The sequence below is a fragment of the Odocoileus virginianus genome, unplaced genomic scaffold, assembly GCF_023699985.2.
Source record: "Odocoileus virginianus isolate 20LAN1187 ecotype Illinois unplaced genomic scaffold, Ovbor_1.2 Unplaced_Scaffold_5, whole genome shotgun sequence".
Lineage (NCBI taxonomy): Eukaryota > Metazoa > Chordata > Mammalia > Artiodactyla > Cervidae > Odocoileus > Odocoileus virginianus.
The window spans coordinates 1,535,480-1,553,588 of record NW_027224267.1 but is presented as its reverse complement, the minus strand read 5'-3'; the positions used below and the strand labels follow the sequence as shown (position 1 = coordinate 1,553,588).

At 54.5% G+C, this 18,109-nt stretch overlaps 1 protein-coding gene across 1 annotated transcript in view; it reads left to right on the top strand.

Annotated features, from left to right (window-relative positions):
- SORCS2 (sortilin related VPS10 domain containing receptor 2) overlaps positions 1-18,109 on the top strand; it is a 487,624-nt gene that overhangs the window by 391,889 nt on the left and 77,626 nt on the right. The window contains exons 4-5 of the mRNA XM_070462422.1: positions 8,430-8,594; positions 17,327-17,400. Of these exons, the coding sequence (XP_070318523.1) occupies positions 8,430-8,594; positions 17,327-17,400 (239 nt within the window). The remainder of the gene's footprint in view (positions 1-8,429; positions 8,595-17,326; positions 17,401-18,109) is intronic.

Genomic DNA, 18,109 nt, shown 5'->3' with positions numbered 1-18,109 from the left:
GCGCCTAAGAGCCCAGCGAGGTTTTCGTCCGCGCCTTCTCCTCTCGGGGTAGCAGTTATTCTCGCTCATGATGACTCACACCGGCGTCTGTAAGATGCTCAGCACAGATTCTAATTTGAGACCCCGGGGGCGGATGCTGCTGTATTTGTTTGTCTTCACTGTCTGCCTCTCCAGGTGTCAAAGCCCGGTTTCCTGTGTCCCCGGCTGGGCGCATCTGTCTGGCAAGGAATGCACTGAGCGATTGGGTTTTAAATAGGAAGGTAATTTCCTGAGGACCCCCATTCCCAGGGGAGCAGAGGGGAGCCTCTGAGGGCTCCACATGGTAAAGAGAAGATGAAAAACAAGTCTTCTCCTTGATAAAGAGTCTGAAGGGAAACCCAAGATCTGTGCATACCCAGCCGGAGTTCCGGCAAGGTGAGAACCAGTTGCTGGGTGCTGTTTGTTTTCCTTTTTTAACTCGAGGTTTGAGAGCTAGGGTTTAGGCTGCGAGGCAGACTGGGATGTTGGCACCACCTTTTGGAGGAGATGGGGGAATGGAAGCCCAGCAGGGCACCAGAGGAGGCGACTTGGCCGGTGGGACCACACGTGGTTCATGCAGGGGTGACTCAGGAAGGGCAGGTCTGAGGGGGAGCCCAGGTGGACCTGACCCGGGCAGGCAGGGAGGGGCAGGCCCATGTCAGAGGGTCCCAGAAGGGCGTCCAGGGTGCCAGGTTCAGGCAAACTTCCTGACCTGGTCGTGGGAGGCCCACGTCGGCGCCTGGCGCACTCTACCCTTCCTGGAGGAGCCCTTCACGCTGGGCTGACTCTGACCGGCTCATGCCGGGAGCACGCAGCTCGCCTCCGTGGACACTTTCCGGGCAGCCTCCATTCCAGTCCCTTCTCGGGATCGCCTGTCCCAGCGCACAGCTCACATCATTCAACGACTTCCTTGTCTGCTACGGGCTCCCTGGGGACCAGGCTCCTGTGAGATTCATCTCCCAGGTTGGGGTCTGACGTGCAGCTGAATGGGTGCATGAATGGCCTCAAAGAATAGGATGCTGGACCGAGCCGGGGAAACAAAGATGAAGATGAACAGAAAGCCCACCCCCCCACACACACAGTCCCTGCCTTCCTCTGCTGTCTATGGGGTCAGAAATTCCGCAAGTTCAGGATGGACCTGCAGACGTCTGGAAGCCATGCCTAATAGTCTTTGGGGCGGTGGTGGTGGACAGGGAAGGGAATCTGTCTGGACTCTCCCAAGACCGTTGCCACACGACCCCAGTGTCGTTTCCATGTTCCAAGCTGATGCAGTCACATCACTGGTCATGATGTGGTGTGGATGAATGATGCAGGGAAGTCCTGGGTGCAAACCTGGCTGACAGTACAGTCTTCCACGAGGCCTCTCTGGCCTCAGCTTCGCCTTCTGAGAAATGGGGATGATCGTGCCTAAGCTTAGCAGGCATGCAGCAAACACTAAGTGCAGTCAGCGATTTGCATCACCCCCGCCTGCCCTTGCTGGTCGCTGGTCATCTCTGCACCGCCCCAGAGCTGCCCTGCTCTCCGACCAGATGTGAGTGGCAGGGAAATAGCAGAAGGGTTGTTCATTTTTAGACGTCCGTGGCCAGGTCACTTTGCAGCCTTCCCATCCAGAACATCCTGGCTGAGAGCTAATCGATCCGCTTTAACACAGACAAGGGCTGTGGGGGAAGCACAGAGGCTGCAGGCCTGGGGACTCTCTCCGCCCACACCCACGCTGCACGCCAGCTCCACGGCAGCTCCTGTCGTCCACGTCACAGTGACTTGTGTTTGTGCCCTGCACTGGGCTGGCCCTCCTCTGTGCCCACTGCCCAGTGTCAGGCTCCACCGCCCGCCTATTTCTACCACCAGTCCTGTGTAGGGGAGCAAATCTGGTTGACTGACCCGCTGATGGCCAGGCTACTTTGGTGTGGGTGGAGCAAATCCAGTAAAGCACATGTCAGTAATGTTATCGAAAACCAAATCCCCAAGCAGGTGACTCTCTTCAGAAGAAGGGTTCTGTCATTTCCACTCAGCATCGATGTGCAGTTCCCCTGAGGTCCACCATCACTGCTTTCCCTAGTGAGCTCCTATTCATCCTTCAAGACCCAGCTCAGGTGACGCCCCCTCCAGGAAGCCCTCAACCCCAGGCCAGGCCTGGGCAAGGGCAGCTCAGGGTACAGTTAGGGAGGCAGTCAAACGCATACGCCCTGGCCTAACTCCCACCTTTTAGAGAACATGTTCGTCACCCTGGGGACCGCTTGTTTGCCTTTGTCCTTGTCTGTCCTGGAGTTTCCTGCTGGAAGGGAGCCATGTGCTTCCTAAACTGTCCTTCTCACCACCGCCTTTGAGCTGCCTCAGCTCCAGGGCCTTGACCCAAGGAGGTGCTTGGTGAACCAAGCTTCTTTAGAATAAAATGCCACGAGAATAAACCCACTGTCATCTCAGTCTGTCATGGACTTTGTTTCCTTTATCTCTTCCAATCGCCTCTGCCATGGGAACCCCTATCTTCATTTTACAGAGGAGGAAACAGGCTCAGAGACGTGAAGTGATTTGCCCAAGGTTGCACAGCTTGCAGGAGCAGAGGGGTGAGGCCAGCTCCTCACCTCCAGCTCTGGAGGGGTGAGGCCTCCGGGGCCTACACTGCCCCCGAGCTGGCAGGCCTCGGCTGTGGCCTCCGTGTTCCATGAGCGGCGTGGCCTCCGTGGACCCTGGGGTTGCCGAGGGTACCTCCGGCCTGCGGGGCCGCATCGGAGTGGCTGAGATCAGGGCTGAGAGGAGTAGGAGGCTGAGGACAGGGCTGCAGTGCGCCTGGTTATTTCCTTGTCTCTTGATGGGAAGCAGAGGCCGAGTCCGCCAGAGTGCTTGGAGTGGGCACAGGGCCAACACGAGCAGGAGCTGCGGCATAAGGCAGCACCCCCCCCCACCCAAGGGAGGGCGCTTGGGACTCACCGGGGGCCGTGAGAAAATGCAGGTCCCGGGGGGCCAAGGCACCACGAGTCTGACAGCCTCCAAGGATGCTGCTCCCACTGGTCCCAGAGCTTATTAACCGAATAGCTTTGGGAAGAGTCCACTCTGTGGGTGTGTGACCCAGGCCGTCACAGGAGAATCCGTGCCTGGGCTGATGCTCCACTGGCCCCATCTTGACATTCCTGATTCTCTTTGAACGAGGAGCTCCATGTTTGCACCATGTACGTGGCCTGGAAAATTAGACCCTGAGACTCAGGCTTCACATGGGCCATCAGTCCAGTGAATCTATCAGATATTTCCCCTTAACTGAGTTGCCTCTGATTTTGAGGCATCCAGTCTTGTGGGCCCCCAGAACCTCACTCGGGTACCATATGTTTTCCCGGAATAGTAAGCAGTGAAAATACACCATGGAAAGTAGTCTGGTTCCCAGTTTGGAGGAACAATCTGCCAGCCTCCTCTCTGCACAATGTTAATTGATTTGTTTTCTTTGCTCCAATAATTCTTTCCTTGTCAGCACTTTCTTCTCCCCCCGTCTTTCCTGGCTTGTCCCATTCTGAGGCCAAAAATAGCCCACGATCCAGATTGCTGGGCCCCTGGCCAGAATCACTTCCTCAGGTTCCTTTTCCTTCCCACTGGGTGACACCATGAACAGGGCCTTAGCTGTAACTAAGGGCTGTCATGGAGAGGCGACCCTGTGCCCAGGGACCTCATTCTGTATGGGAATACCAACACCCATGCTCTAGGCTGAAGGGCAAGGATGAGGACTGGGTCCTGCCAGGCTGCACAGCCTCCCCCCCTGGAGGGAAACGCAGACTCACAGACAGAACCCTAGGAATGTTAAACTGGAGCACATGAATGCATGAGATGCTGGGGAAGGAGCAGATGAGGGATGAGGAGAACTCTGTTGGAGGATGTGTATCATGGAGGTCTTCCTGGAGGAGGTGACCTTCAAAATTAGCTGTGCCAGATGAAGAGGTATTGGAGAAGCAGTGGAAAAGAAGGAGGATGTCCCATCATAAAAGCAGGCTAAACTCATGCTGGGGCATCCACAAAGCAGGGACACCAAAAATAAAAGAGAAACATTCAGCTTTATTGAAGTTGCCCAGAATTCAGGACTCAGAAAATTTCAAAATTTTTCATTTTATCACACATGGATTTTGTGACATTTAAAAAATCTGGAAATCAGATTCTTCTTTGCCAGGGGTGAGGTCAGGGGGGTCTCAGTCTTGCTGTGCATTCCAGCCAGAGGGAACAGTATGCAGAGCTTGGGGGGACATGAACGGTCTCAGCAGGGACCCCCATCTGTTAGTCTTCAGTCCTGCTGGCCTCTCTGCCTGAGAACCCCCTACCCCAGGTTTGGATCAAATTTTTGCTTATTCTTCAAAGCTCATCTGGGCGTCACCGCTTCCCGAAGCCCTCCTTTTGTTCTGCACTTGGGTCTGACATCCCCTGCTCTGCTCCTGTGAACCCCGGGCAGCGTAAAGCCTTGCTTGACCCTGAGGCTTGTAACCATGGAGGAATGAATGAATGCATGAACCTTCACTGACATGTGAAAATTTGAGTGGTGAACAAGAATAAGTGAATGAGATTATTTATGATTTCTGCTCCCCAGGCTACTTAAGCATCCCCAGGGATGCTTTCCGCCCAGAGAAGAAGGGCAAGCAAACAGTTCCCTGAGGAGTCACAGAGTGAGCCGGAATTGCTCATTCAAGCACGCATGTGTGCATTCTTTTAAGTATCCTGCAGGCCTGGGTTGACCCACAGCTCGGGGTCAGGCATGTGCTGGATGCTGGAGGGAGCAAAAGGAGTTCAGTCCCTACCCCTGTGATCAGGGGACATAGGACCTCCCCCACCTCCTGGCTCTTTCCCTCAAACCCAGAACCCCAGCATCAACATGAGAAAAACAGCAGACAAACCCAAACGGAGGCACAACTACAAAACATCCGGCCAGTCCTCCTCAAAACTTCCAAGGTCATCCACAACAAGGGAAGTCTGAGAAAATGTCGCAGCCTACAGGAGCCCAAGGAGGAGTGACAGCCAAGTGTCACGCGGGAGCCCGGCACAGAGACAGAGAAAGACATCAGTGGGAAAGCGGGAGACATGTAGCGTGTGGTTTAGATACCAGCACCGTGTCGATGTTGGGTCCTTATTGTGACAAATGTATAATGTTGATGTCGGCTGTTAATAGTCGAGGAAGCAGGGTATGCTTTGTATGGGAACATGCTGTACTATCTTTGCAACTTTTCCATCCATCTAAAACTGTTTGGGACTTCCCTGGCTGTCCAGTGGTTAAGACTTTGCCTTCCAATGCAGGGGGTGCAGGTTCAATCCCTGGTTGGGGAGCTAATATGATCCCACATGCCTAAAACAGAAGCACCATTGTAAGAAATTCAACACAGACTGTAAAAATGGTGCACATCAAAAAAGTCTTCAAAAAAATCAAACTTTTCTAAACTAAAAAGTCTACTTCAAATTAAAACAAAATCCCAACCCTTCTTCTTAAAACCAACCGCTATTAATAAGCCCTTGTGTTTCTTTGCTTTCTCTTTTTTAAAAACAGAGTTGTAACTGACAAGTAATATTAGTTTCAGGTATGCAACATGATATTTGTTTGCATTGTGAAATGATAACCACAACAATTCTAGGTGATGTTGGTCACCATACATAGTTACAGAATTCTTTTGTGTGATGAAGCTTTTAAGATCTACTCTCTTAGCAACTTTCAAATGTGCAGTAGAGTTTTGTTGGTTATTCTCAGCATGCCACACATCCTGTCCCAGGGCTTCTTCATCTCATAACCAGACGTTTGTACCTTTCGACCCCACCCACCCATTTTGCCCATCCCCAATCACCTCTGCTACCACCTGTCTCTTCTCTGTTTCTATGAGCTTGGTTTTGGTTTTGTTTTTGTTTTTCCTTTTTCTTTTGATTCCACATACGAGTGAGATCCCCCAGTATTTGCTTTCTCCGTCTGATTTACTGCACTTAGCACAAGGCCCTCCAGGTCTATCCATGTTGTCGCAAATGGCAAGTTTCATTCTTGTTTATGGCTGAGTAATGATCCTTCCACCCTTCTTTCTATGCATTTTCCACTGACAAAATTACACTTACTTTTCTGCACCTACCATGACAAAACTATTATATACTTCCTTACAATTTTGTCCATGGGAAATGCAGAGAAACTGAACTTGCTTATAATGTCCTGCTCTTTTTTGTGAGTGCATTAGTTCTCCTGTCACTAAACACCATGGAAACATCTGTACACACTCTCTGACTCCGTTTAACATCTCCGCCACCCGCTCCTATTTTTCTTGCATGTAAACCACACCATGAAGAGTACATCTCTGAGCACATGTGCCCACCTTTCAGGGATCAGAGTCAGCAAGGGATCAGGCTCCGTGGCCCTCCGTTTGCTGGGGGCACAGAAGCCTTTGTGCTGAAGGAGGTGAATGACCTCACTCAGGAGCTCAGTAAGGTTTCCTTGGAAAGAAGGAACAAACTGATACATCCCTTGTTGACAAGAAACAGGAGTTTCGCGCAGCTCATTGATTTATGCGCCATGTGCTTAGTTGTCTTCCAGAGGCATGTCGGGGTTTGGGAAAATCATTCTGGGGGCGACTCATCGTGCTTTGCCCTCACAGAAAAGCTGAGCTCATCTTGGTCCAGGCTAGTCCCACCCAGGCTGCCAGCTCCAGCCCAGCTAAACCCCGTGCTGCGTGGAATCGCCACTGATCCTGGCCCTATCCAGCACGGCTCTGTGACCCCAGCAGCTTGCCTGTCCTCAGTCTCCCCACCTGCGGAGCAGAGGAGACAGCAACACGGTGATAGTCACCACGCAGAAGCGTAATACAGACCGGCTGGTCGCGTTCGTATTAGACCTCCATGGTGGGCACACTGTCATTCCCCATTTCAGACAAGGAGACTGAGGCACAGAGGGTACTGGTCACACAGACATGGAATCTGAGCTGGGTCATCCAAAGATGGAGTGTGTGTCCCCAGCCCCCTGCTCCACCGACACATAGTTCATTCATCCTTCCCTTATTCACCCATTCCCTCATTCATTCACCCATTCCCTCATTCATTCACCCATTCCCTCATTCATTCATCCATTTCCTCATTCATTCATCTATTCCCTCATTCATTCATTCCCTCATTCATTCACTCCCTCATTCGTTCACTCCCTCATTCGCTCACTCCCTCATTCATCCTATGGGTGGAATGCCCAGGCCCTGCGGGGGTGGGGAGGGGAGGGGAGGGCGTCAGTAGTAACCTCCACAGATGTCCCCCTGACCCGACAGGGCCCCAGTCCCCATGCAGGAGGCCTCTTCCTTGAAATGGGGTGGGTGTGTTGTGGACGAGTCCTGGGTCTCCAGCGGCATCGCAGCAGGAGCTCCAACCAGCCTGGGGAGGAAGGCCATCCCAGGGTGTGCGCCGAGGTGGAAAGGGGCAGGGGCAGGGGTGTGGACCACGCCAGGCAAGGGCAGGCCGCACATGAGGCTGGGAGGGAGGCGCCCCGGGAGGGTCCTAGGATCCCCATACGGGGGTCGGCACCTCCTGGGGCTGTGAAGAACCGTGAAGGTTCTACAAGGTCCGTATGTAGGAGAGTCCCCTGGCTTCTGTGTGGGGAATGGACCTTCTGATGAAGCAGGAGGCGGAACCACAGTGCTAGGGGCGGGGGGTGGGGTGGGGAGGGCAGGACCACGTGGCTCCCAGCCCCTGCACTCTGTGTTTCCAGGTGCTCCTGGCGCTGACTCAGCCCATCGGCTGATCAACCATCTCTGGCACCAGGAGCACGCGGGGCCCTGTTGTTCTGCCGAGCGGCCCCAGGGCTGCCCTGTTCTGACCCTTGGTCGCCCTTTCCTGACCTTTCTGTGACACAGGGGACACTGCTCACACACAGCCCGGCAGGGCTTGTACCTGTGAGAAGAGGAACCTGGGGGGAAGGCAAATGTGAAGGGACCTCGGGTGTGGGGGGCTGGGGGTGCACATGGTGGGGCTGTCCCTCTTCCTCTCAGGGGACGCCTTGCCATCAATTTCACGTCGGAGTGGAGTCGGGGCCACTCTCAGTCCTATGCATCTCCCGGCATCTCCAGCGATTCGATGCTGGGCTTGAGGGCAGGGAGCGAAAACGGAGGGTAGGCTCCGACTCCACCCCGAAGCCTCCAGCCAGGACGAGGCAGCCTCCCACACGGCCCCTGCTCCGGGCGCTCTTCACAGTAAGCCTCCTCCTGGCACTCCCCACCCCCTGCCCCGCCCTGGCAGAGCTCTCACTGGACGAGTCAGTGGCCTGGGGCGGCCGTGACAGAGTTCCACGAACAGGGCAGGAATCGGCCGTCCGGGCTCTGCAGGCCGGAAGTCTGGAGTCAGGTGTCGGCTGGGCGGGTTGCCCCCGCGGGCTGCGGGGAGCCGGCTGCAGGCAGCAGCCCCCCGGCGTGTAGACGCATCTCCTGACCCGTGTCTTTCAGATCATCCTCGTGAGCTCCTCACTCAGCGACCGGGACCAGAGCCTGTTCCTCAGCGCCGACGAGGGCGCCACCTTCCAGAAGCAGCTTGTCCCCTTCTCCGTGGAGACACTCCTCTTCCACCCCCGGGAGGAGGACAAGGTGCTGGCCTACACCAAGGAGGGCAAGGTGAGCCGCCGGGCATCCGCCGGGCATCCGCGAGGATGGGAGCCTCCCGTCACCTGGGGCCCTGGAGCCCCGGGCGGCAGCAGGGCTCCCTGGGGCTGGGGTCGGAGACCCCATCACCCCCTGCTCCCCAGGGCTGAGGTTTGGGACCCCCTCATCCCCTGCTCCCCAGGGCTGGGGTCGGGGACCCCATCACCCCTTGCTCCCCAGGGCTGAGTGGTCAGGTACCCCTGAGGACCTCATGGGTTCAAGTGAGAGCCGGTGGGTGGAGGTGAGGTACAACAGGCTCACGAGACAGCCGAAGGACGGTGGATAATTATGAGGACCCTCCACTCTGACCCCCAGCACACTCCAGCCGTGGGGCCTCCCTCCACTTCCAGAACATTCCACACACCCTCCCACCCCAGGCCCTTCCCTCCGCTTGGAAGCATCTTCCACCTTCACCAGGAGAGGGAATCATCCTTCCAACCCCAAGCCAGCATCCTCTCCTCTGAGGGCAGTCCAGCAGGGCCTCAGGAGCCCAGGGCACCTTCACGGGTGATTGAGGAGTGCGCTGTGAGGGGCTTTCTCCAGGGCCAGCATGGGTGCGGTAGGAGACCCCGGAGCTGGGAGGGGGTGGTCTGAGGGCCCCTGGAGGAGGGGCCACCTGCCTGGAGGAAAAGTCTGGGTCAGGTTCCTTCAGACACCATAAGGAATGATCACAAACTTGGCAGCTTAAGACAACACAGGTGTATTGGCCAAAGGCCCCAAATCAGTTTCATGAGGCCAAAGCCAGGGCATCTGTGGGGTGACACTCCCCCAGAGGCTCCGGGGGGGTCTTTCCCTCGCCTCCACCAGCTTCTGATGAGTCACACTGAGCTTCAAAGGCAGCATCTTCAACTCATCCTGCTCCATCTTCACATTGCCGTGTCTGTGTGTGTGTGTGTGTGTGTGTGTGTGTGTGTGTGTTTGTGTGTGTGTGTAAGTTCCCTAAGCATCCCATCTAAGCATCCAGACCAAGCTTCCCATCTAAGCATCTTCAATGAATTGACCATGAAGTCCTTTTTCAGTCCATCAGGTCCCTTTCACAAGTACCAGGGATTATGACACAGATATTTTGAGGGGGACCTTGTCAGCCAACCACCCTGCCCGATAGGCGGCCTGAAGCCCTATCATAATGAAAGGGCTGAGGAGGAGGCTGGTGCTGGGGAGAGTCACTCATCCCCGAGAAATTCTGTGGTTGGGTAGTCAGAGAACAGGAGTCATGGTTCCTGTCCTCTCCTCCTGTCCTGTTTCCCGTGATCTGAATCCCACCAGAAGCCAGGGAGAGGGGGCCTGTGGATGCCACCCACACAGGGCAGCTCCCAGGGTTGAAAGAGGGTGGAAAAGGCAGAAACTGGGTCTGGAGCAGACAGAAGATATCTGGATCAGAAGCTTCCTTGGGTGCCCCCAGACCTGCCTGGGATTCACCATTCCACACTCTTCCAGATTCCAGTAACTCTCTTTCCCAGGAAGGGTCACAATGCATGATTATATATCCGTGCATTGTCTGCATTTGTGCATATTTGATTATTGTCTGTACCTTACACACACCCTTGGGGTAAGCTCCTTGAGGGTTGGGCTATGCCTGGCTTTTTTTTTTTTCACAATTTTATCTCAAGTTCCTGGCTGGAAATATTGAATGAGGGATGGAAGGAAGGATGAGGGATGGGTGAATGAATGGATGGGTGGGTGGATGGAAGAATGGATGGATGGGTGGATGGGTGGATGAGTGGATAGATGGATGGGTGTGTGGGTAGATGGCAGGTGGATGGATAGGTGGATGGATGGAAGGATGGATGCATAGGGGTAGATGGATGGTGGATGGGTGGATGGGTGGAATGGATGGGTAGGTGGATGGGTGGATAAGTCGACGGATGGGTGGATGGATGGGTGGGTGGGTGGGAAGATGGAAGGTGGATGGATAGATGTATGGATGGAAGCATAGATGCATAGGGATAGATGGATGGTGGGTGAGTGAATGGATGGATGGGTGAATGGATAGGTGGATGGGAGGGTGGATGCATAGTGGTGGATGAATTATGGATAGTGGGTAAGATGGATGGAAGGATGGATAGGTGGATGGGTGGATGGATGGAAGGATGGATGCATAGTGGTGGATGGATGGTGGGTGGATGGAAGGATGGATACATGGGGGTGGATGGATGATGTAGATGCATCGATGACAGCTGGATGAATGAATGAATGAATTTGTACCAGCAGGGACCACCATGGTCAGGGACCTCCAAATGAAGCTTCCTGTCTGGCCTGAGCCATGGCTGTCTACAGGACCCGGCCTCCTTGCTGGTCCTCAATTTAGTGTGCCTGCTTTGATCTGGCATACATCACACCCACTCACATGCCACTGGCCAAAGCAAGTCTCGTGCCAAGACCTGGTCCTCGCTGACTGGCTGAAGTTCAGGACGTCCCTGAAATTCCCTGGCCTGGTGGGCTGCCTCTGCTCTGGGTACTTTCCTTTGGGACAGCATGTGCTTTGGGGTATTAATAGTGCTACTTAGCTTTCCATGTAATTAGACTAAAGCACATCACAGAGACTTATTTTCCCACAGAAATCCACTGCATTGCAATTGCTCCTTAATTTATGGTGCCCTGAAAAATTAATGGAGCTGAAATCTCAGTTATTTTCTTTGGTTCTTTTCTGTGACTATCAGGAAAGAAAAAAGGGGAGAAGACAGGCTTCGTTGTGGTTGTAAAGGGAATGAGGAATTTGAGGACATCAATAACAGTGACAGCAGGGCTTTCGGCTTTTTAGGCTTCATGGTTTAGGAAGCTCGCTAACTCCCCAGAAGCAGGATGGCGCGGGCAGACAACGTTGACTTTGATGCCCACAGACCTGGTATGTCAGGCAGGTGTCTGCTGCTCCAATGCTGAGTAGCACATAGCCCCAGAGCTCCACGGCTCCCCGCAGCAAGCATTCTTTCTCATTTCCAGGTCTGTGAGTCAGCGGGGATCCTGGTGGGCTTGGCTGGGACTGGCTAGTCATGGCTCCTGGGCAGGGTTCAGGTCTCTAGTTCTGGAATCATTAGTTACTTGCGGACATGGTAGTCTCATGACAGAGGGGCAGAGGAAACCGCATGAGGACCTTCACGTGTCTGCTTATACCTGGAAAACATCACATCCCTTCCCATGGGCAGAGCAAGTCATGTGTCAAAATCCAAGGTTTGCAGGCTGGACATCGACATCCGGTTCACAGGGACCCACAGATTTCTACAAAACCAAATGCCTTCCTCTGCTTTCTCCACATCCCTCCCCGCTCAGATGCCTGCCCCCTCCTCTAGCAGACAGACCATCTTCCCTGCTCAGACTGTCCTAACTCCCTACTTCTAGTTCCCCTCTTTACTGTGTCACTGAGGCTACCCTATTTGGATCCTGAACAGGCTCCCTGGGTGAGACCCAAAGGCAGTGGTTTTTCTTTCAAGGCTCAGCGAATCGCATTAGGCTCCTGGGACCCAAAGGATATCAGAGCCGACAGTCTGTGCCCTGTGCCAGCTCGCTAGGGGCCCCTGTTCTGACACTGACCAGCCTGTTTCCTCCTGCTCAAACCTCAGACCCACTCGCAGACAGGGCCCTGGGCACTCAACCTCTAAAACATCGATAGACCCACTTGTATGTTTTATTCTGCTTCCTGACAAGAACCTCTTCGCTTCCCAGCACTGTGAGAAATTGGTCTGAGCATGAGACTGCCTTCCAGAAACTTCAGTTCAGTCGCTCAGTCGTGTCCGACTCTTTGCGACAACCCATGGACTGCAGCAGCCTCCCTGTCCATCACCAACTCCCAGAGTTTACTCAAACTCATGTCCATTGAGTTGGTGATGCCATCCAACCATCTCATCCTCTGTCATCCCCTTCTCCTCCTGCCTTCAATCTTTCCCAGCATCAGGGTCTTTTCCAATGAGTCAGCTCTTCGCATCAGGTGGCCAAAGTATTGGAGTTTCAGCTTCAGCATCAGTCCCTCCGATGAACACCCAGGATTGGTCTCCTTTCGGATGGATAACTTGGTAGAGGAGAAAAAACACCTTGGGTGACCAATCAGGGAAGCTTGCCTGGAGGAGGGGTGTTGAACAGGTGCTCAGAGAATAAGTCAGGATGTAAGTTTACTTTTTAAAAGAACTTCCGAGCAGCAAAGATGATCACACAAGAAAAGAAAGAAAAATGAACCCCGGTAATCCTCCACGGGTCGGTGGTGGGGCAGACAAGAGCTCTCCTAAGAAGGGGTGAGGGGCTCTGCGGTCAGGAGAACAGCTTTGAGCAGTGAGAATCTTACAGCTCAGAGTGTGTTCGTTTTTGCTCCGACCTTTGTGTCTGACGGGGCTCAAGCAGAAAAGGGACCTCCCTCTGGATATTTTAAGTAGAAAAAGGATTTAGGATTTGGGACGATTGGGTCCTCTCTAAACTGCCAGGAGGCTGGAAGGGGGGCTTCAGACCAGACTTCTGAGGATTCTCCCAGAAGCCTGAGGATCTGGACCAGCAGGGGAATGTGGGGGACCAGGAGCTCTGCTGGGGTCACCAAGGTCAAGAACACACAGCCGATGCTGGGGTTGAGGCATCTGAAATCATCACTGCTGCAGCCCACACTGCCTGGGAATGTCCACAAAGCCAGTGATTGGTCCTGCGGCTGCCTCCACCACAACTGCCCCTCCAGCCCCCAGAACTGGAGGATGGATGCCAAGCACGTTCCCATGACCTGGTTGGCCAGCAAAACAGAGTTACCACGTGATCCAGCAATCCCACTCTGTGGGCATATATCCAGAGAACACCATAATTTGAAAAGACACATGCACCCCAATGCTCCCTACAGGACTGTTTACAGTAGCCAGGACACAGAAATGACCTAAATGTCCATCAACAGAGGAATGGATGGAGGAGACGTGGTTTATGTGTACAGTAGGATATTACTCAGCAATAAAAGAAAGTGACATAATGCCATTTGCAAAAACATGGATGGATCTAGAGATTATCATACGAAGTAAGCCAGACAGAGAAAGACAAATACCATATGACAGCACTTGTATGTGGAATCTAAAAATAAAGATATGAATAAACCTATTTACAAAGCAGAAATAGACCCACAGACATAGAAAAGAAACTTATGGTTACTGAAGGGGGAAGAATAAATTAGGAGGTTGGGATCAGCATATAGACACTGCATGGAAGGGTGCGGAGTCACTTCAGTCGTGTCCAACTCTGTGCGACCCTATAGACTGTAGCCCACCAGGCTCCTCTGTCCATTGGGGTTCTCCAGGCAAGAATACTGGAGTGGGTTGCCATGCCCTTCTCCAGGGGATCTTCCTGACCCAGGGATCAAACCCATGTCTCTTACGTCTCCTGCATTGGCAGGTGGGTTCTTTACCACTAGCGCCACCTGGGAAGCCTAACATCTATACATTACTATATATAAAATAAACAAGAAGAAACGACTGTATAGTTTCTAACTATACTAACTACTGTATACTAACCACTGTATAGTACAGGGAACTATACTCAGTATTTTGTAATAACTTATAAGGAAAAGAACCTGAAAAGTAAAGAACATATGTATATATATCATATACATATTATTTATTATATATTATTATATACATTGGGCTTCTCTGGTGGCTCAGCTGGTAACAAATCTGCCTGCAATGCGAGAGACCTGGGTTCGATTCCCTGGGTTGGGAAGATCTCCTGGAGAAGGGAAAGGGGATGTTATAAAAAATTATATACATTATTTATAAACAAATCATATATGTATATATATATATATATAAATGACTGCATGTACACCTGACACGAACATGACATTGTACATCAGTTTCAATAAATGGCTGTCCAAGGCTGCAGGGAACTGATTCCATGGCACTTTGGCCTTCCGAACCTCGCACGACTGCGTCTGTCTGACCCAGAATTCTAGCTACGAGGGAGTCTGAGCGACGCTGGATTTCAGCTTTGCAGCCTCTGCAGCAGGACCAGGTGCCCTACAGCAAGGGAGAAAAGGATGCTGAGTTCCAACCCTATGTCCAACCTGCCGCTGAACGCCGGGTGGAATTGCCGTGCTTCTGAGAATTGCGTGAGACCCCCTGGCACACGTGTCCGCGGACGCACCTTCCCTCCGCCCTGCTCCCCTCCTCCTGCTCTATCTCTCCCTCGTCCTGACTCCCGGTCGGTTTATCTTTACACCAGAGTGGCACACATGAGGCGGCACACCATCCCACTCCTTTCTGTGCAGCATCCGTCTAGAGTAAGCCCGCTCGTCCCCAGGATGCTACCATGCAGGTTTTAGCTGTGGTGATTAGGATGTCCCTGATGTGTTTATTCTTGTGGAGTCACTGGTATTGGTCTTTCACTCAGCAGAAATGTTCTATTTCTGCAGCGACTGGTTGTGCACTATGAAATCACCTCCCACGGGAGAAAATTGGAAAGGCTTCAGGAAGTTCCGGGCGGGTGTCGTAAACACAAAAGCATCGGCAGCGATGGAAACAAGCCCACCATCCATTAAGCTGGGGGTGTCATAACCTGCACCCAGAAACTGACGGCTACCATCTCCTTTTTCTCTCACTTACCCTTGGACTGCAGGGAGTTCCAACCAGTCCACCCTAAAGGAGATCAGTCCTGGGTGTTCATTGGAAGGACTGATGTTGAAGCTGAAACTCCAATACTTTGGCCACCTCATGCGAAGAGTTGACTCACTGGAAAAGACCCTGACGCTGGGAAGGATTGGGGGCAGGAGGAGAAAGGGACAAGAGGATGAGATGGTTGGATGGCATCACTGACTCAATGGACATGGGTTTGGGTAGACTCTGGGAGTTGGTGATGGACAGGGAGGCCTGGCATGCTGTGGTTCATGGGGTCGCAAAGAGTCAGACACGACTGAGTGACTGAACTGAACTGAACTGACACCGCCTGAGGATCTGAGCCAAGCTCTTTCAATACGCAGAGGGGTGAAGGGAGACCGCCCTCAGAGAGAGGAGTCCGTCCAGGGGAAGGAGAGGGGAAGAGGGCTGTGCCAGGCGGAGGGAGCAGCATGTGTGAAGGCCTAGAGGCAAGAGAGAGGAAAGGGGTGGACCCAGGAAAGAGTGAGAGTTGATCACAATGGGAGCCTGTGGAGGAAGTTGTGAAAGGGCCTCTGGTTCTAGGTGGCCCAGAGCTGGGAAGCCCCGGAGGGGCAGCTGGGGAAGCACCAAGTGGCAGACAGACCAAGATGCAGACTCTCAGCCTCTTGGGGTAAGAAGACTTCGCAGACCCGGCGTTTTCTCCCTGCAGGGGAGAGCAGGCGAGAGTAGCTGAGCAGCTCCTAGTTTTGTTGGCGAAAAAGGAGCAGGCTTCCCTGGTGGCTCCGTGGTAGAGAAGCCACTTGCCAACGCAGGGGACCCAGGTTCAATCCCTGGTCAGGGAAGATGCCACGTGCCGTGAGGACTAAGCTGCGCACACACCTGTTGAGCTTGTGCCCCAGAGACCAGGAGCCGAAAGTGCAGAGCTCACGCGCCACAACCACTGAAGGCCCTGCTCGCGGGAGCCTGTGCTCCGCAGCGAGAGGAGCCCCGCATCGCCCCTGGAGAGTGGCCCCTGCTCGAGGCAAATAAATAAAAGCCCAGGCAGCAACGAAGGCCCAGCCAAAAATAAATAAATAAAATTATTTTTTTAAATGTACTAAAAACTTAAAGACAGTTGAAAAATAACTGAAGTAGTCAATCTTTTAAAAAAAAAGGAATAAGTGTTCATGATTGTCGCCAGGGTCACAGCGTGTCCGTCAGATGACCGTTCAGAGTGACTCTCTAGAGGCTCTTGGTGATGTTCACGGCGGGGACGGCCACGCTGAAGTGGGGCGTCTTCTCACAAGTCCCCGGGGTTAGGAGATGCTCCTGGCAAGGAGGAAGCACTTGTGTGGGAGCTTGTCTGCTCTTTCGCGGCTGCGGGGAAGATAGAGGGGACGTTTTCCGGAAGTTTCTCTCCCAGACAGTTGTGGGATCTGCAGTGTTCAGGGCCATTGTTGGCAAGGGGGCGAGGAGGTCCAGACACCCAGACTGACAGTGTGGGCAGACCCAGGACGGATCAGGATCGAGGGACCAGGCGGGCGTGGGTGCTCGCTCCTGTGGTCTCCGCCCCGCCCTGGGCAGCTCTGTCCAGGAGAATGGTGGGCCCGACACTCCCCCCAGGGACCCCGAGCCCCACGTCAGCTCATTGTTCCACCTGGCTTCACTCAGGAAACTCAAGTTCAAAGATGAAAGGATGAGGTCTTTGGAGTCAGTGATTGCACAGCACTGAACCCTAAGTACAGGCCCCGGGTCACTGCAGCGGTCAAGGCCCCAGCCAGCCTGCAGAGGGGGCGCTGCTGCTTCCTGCGCTGACCGGCTCTCCCTTCCTGCCCCTTCTCCCCAGCGCCCACCCGCCACGAGAGCTTAAGAGATGTTCAGGTCCCTCCCACATGCCTGCACTCAGGACACACCGCGCCCAGGACCCCTGCCACACACACACCCCCCCACCCGCCATCTCTAGGGTCCTCCCAGCCGGCCCGGGGTCAAGAACGGCTCTGTGTGGAGTTCCCACCTGACCTTCGGCCTCTTGGAGGCTGGTCTGAGCCACCTAGAGCGCAGGGCCTGCCCTCCCCGCTCCTCCGCCGGGCTGAGCAAGACCCACCTCCCCCGGGCGCTCAGCGTGCAGGGCAGACGGGCCTCAGTCATAACCAGACCTTCCTCTCTGCTCCTTCTGCCCTAAAGCTCTACGCGTCATCCGACCTGGGGAGGAAGTGGACCCTTCTGCAGGAGCGAGTGACCAAAGACCACGTGTTCTGGTGAGCGAGCCCTCGCGGGACCTGGGGAGCCCCCCACCCCGAGAGGCCAAGTCAGCGCCCTGGGCCCCCAGCCCTGCCCTCCTCACCCCAGGGGGGCCTCCAGGGCACCCTCTCTGCTCTGCTGGGCGGTGTCTGAAACGGCCGCGGGCGGGGGCTCCGCCTCCCCAGGCCACGTGTGTTTGTTTCCGTGTGAGTCTCCCTCTCCCAACCTCCGCTTCCTCGACAGTAGACCCGGGCGCTAATGCCCATAACGCTGGCACAGTCCCCACGCAAGGCAGGCCCCCTGCCCCCTCCCTCCCCCCTCCTCCCCTCTGCCCCCTCCCACTGCCTCCCCTGCCCCTCCCTCCTCCCCTCTGCCCCCTCCCACTGCCTCCCCTGACTCCCCCTCCTCCCCTCTGCCCCCTCCCACTGCCTCCCCTGACTCTCCCTCCTCCCCTGACTCCCCCTCCTCCCCTCTGCCCCGTCCCACTGCCTCCCCTGACTCTCCCTCCTCCCCTCTGCCCCTCCCTCCTCCCCTCTGCCCCCTCCCCCCTCCTCCCCTCTGCCCCTCCCACTGCCTCCCCTGACTCTCCCTCCTCCCCTGACTCTCCCTCGTCCCCTCTGCCCCCTCCCTCCTCCCCTCTGCCCCCTCCCCCCCTCCTCCCCTCTGCCCCTCCCACTGCCTCCCCTGACTCTCCCTCCTCCCCTGACTCTCCCTCGTCCCCTCTGC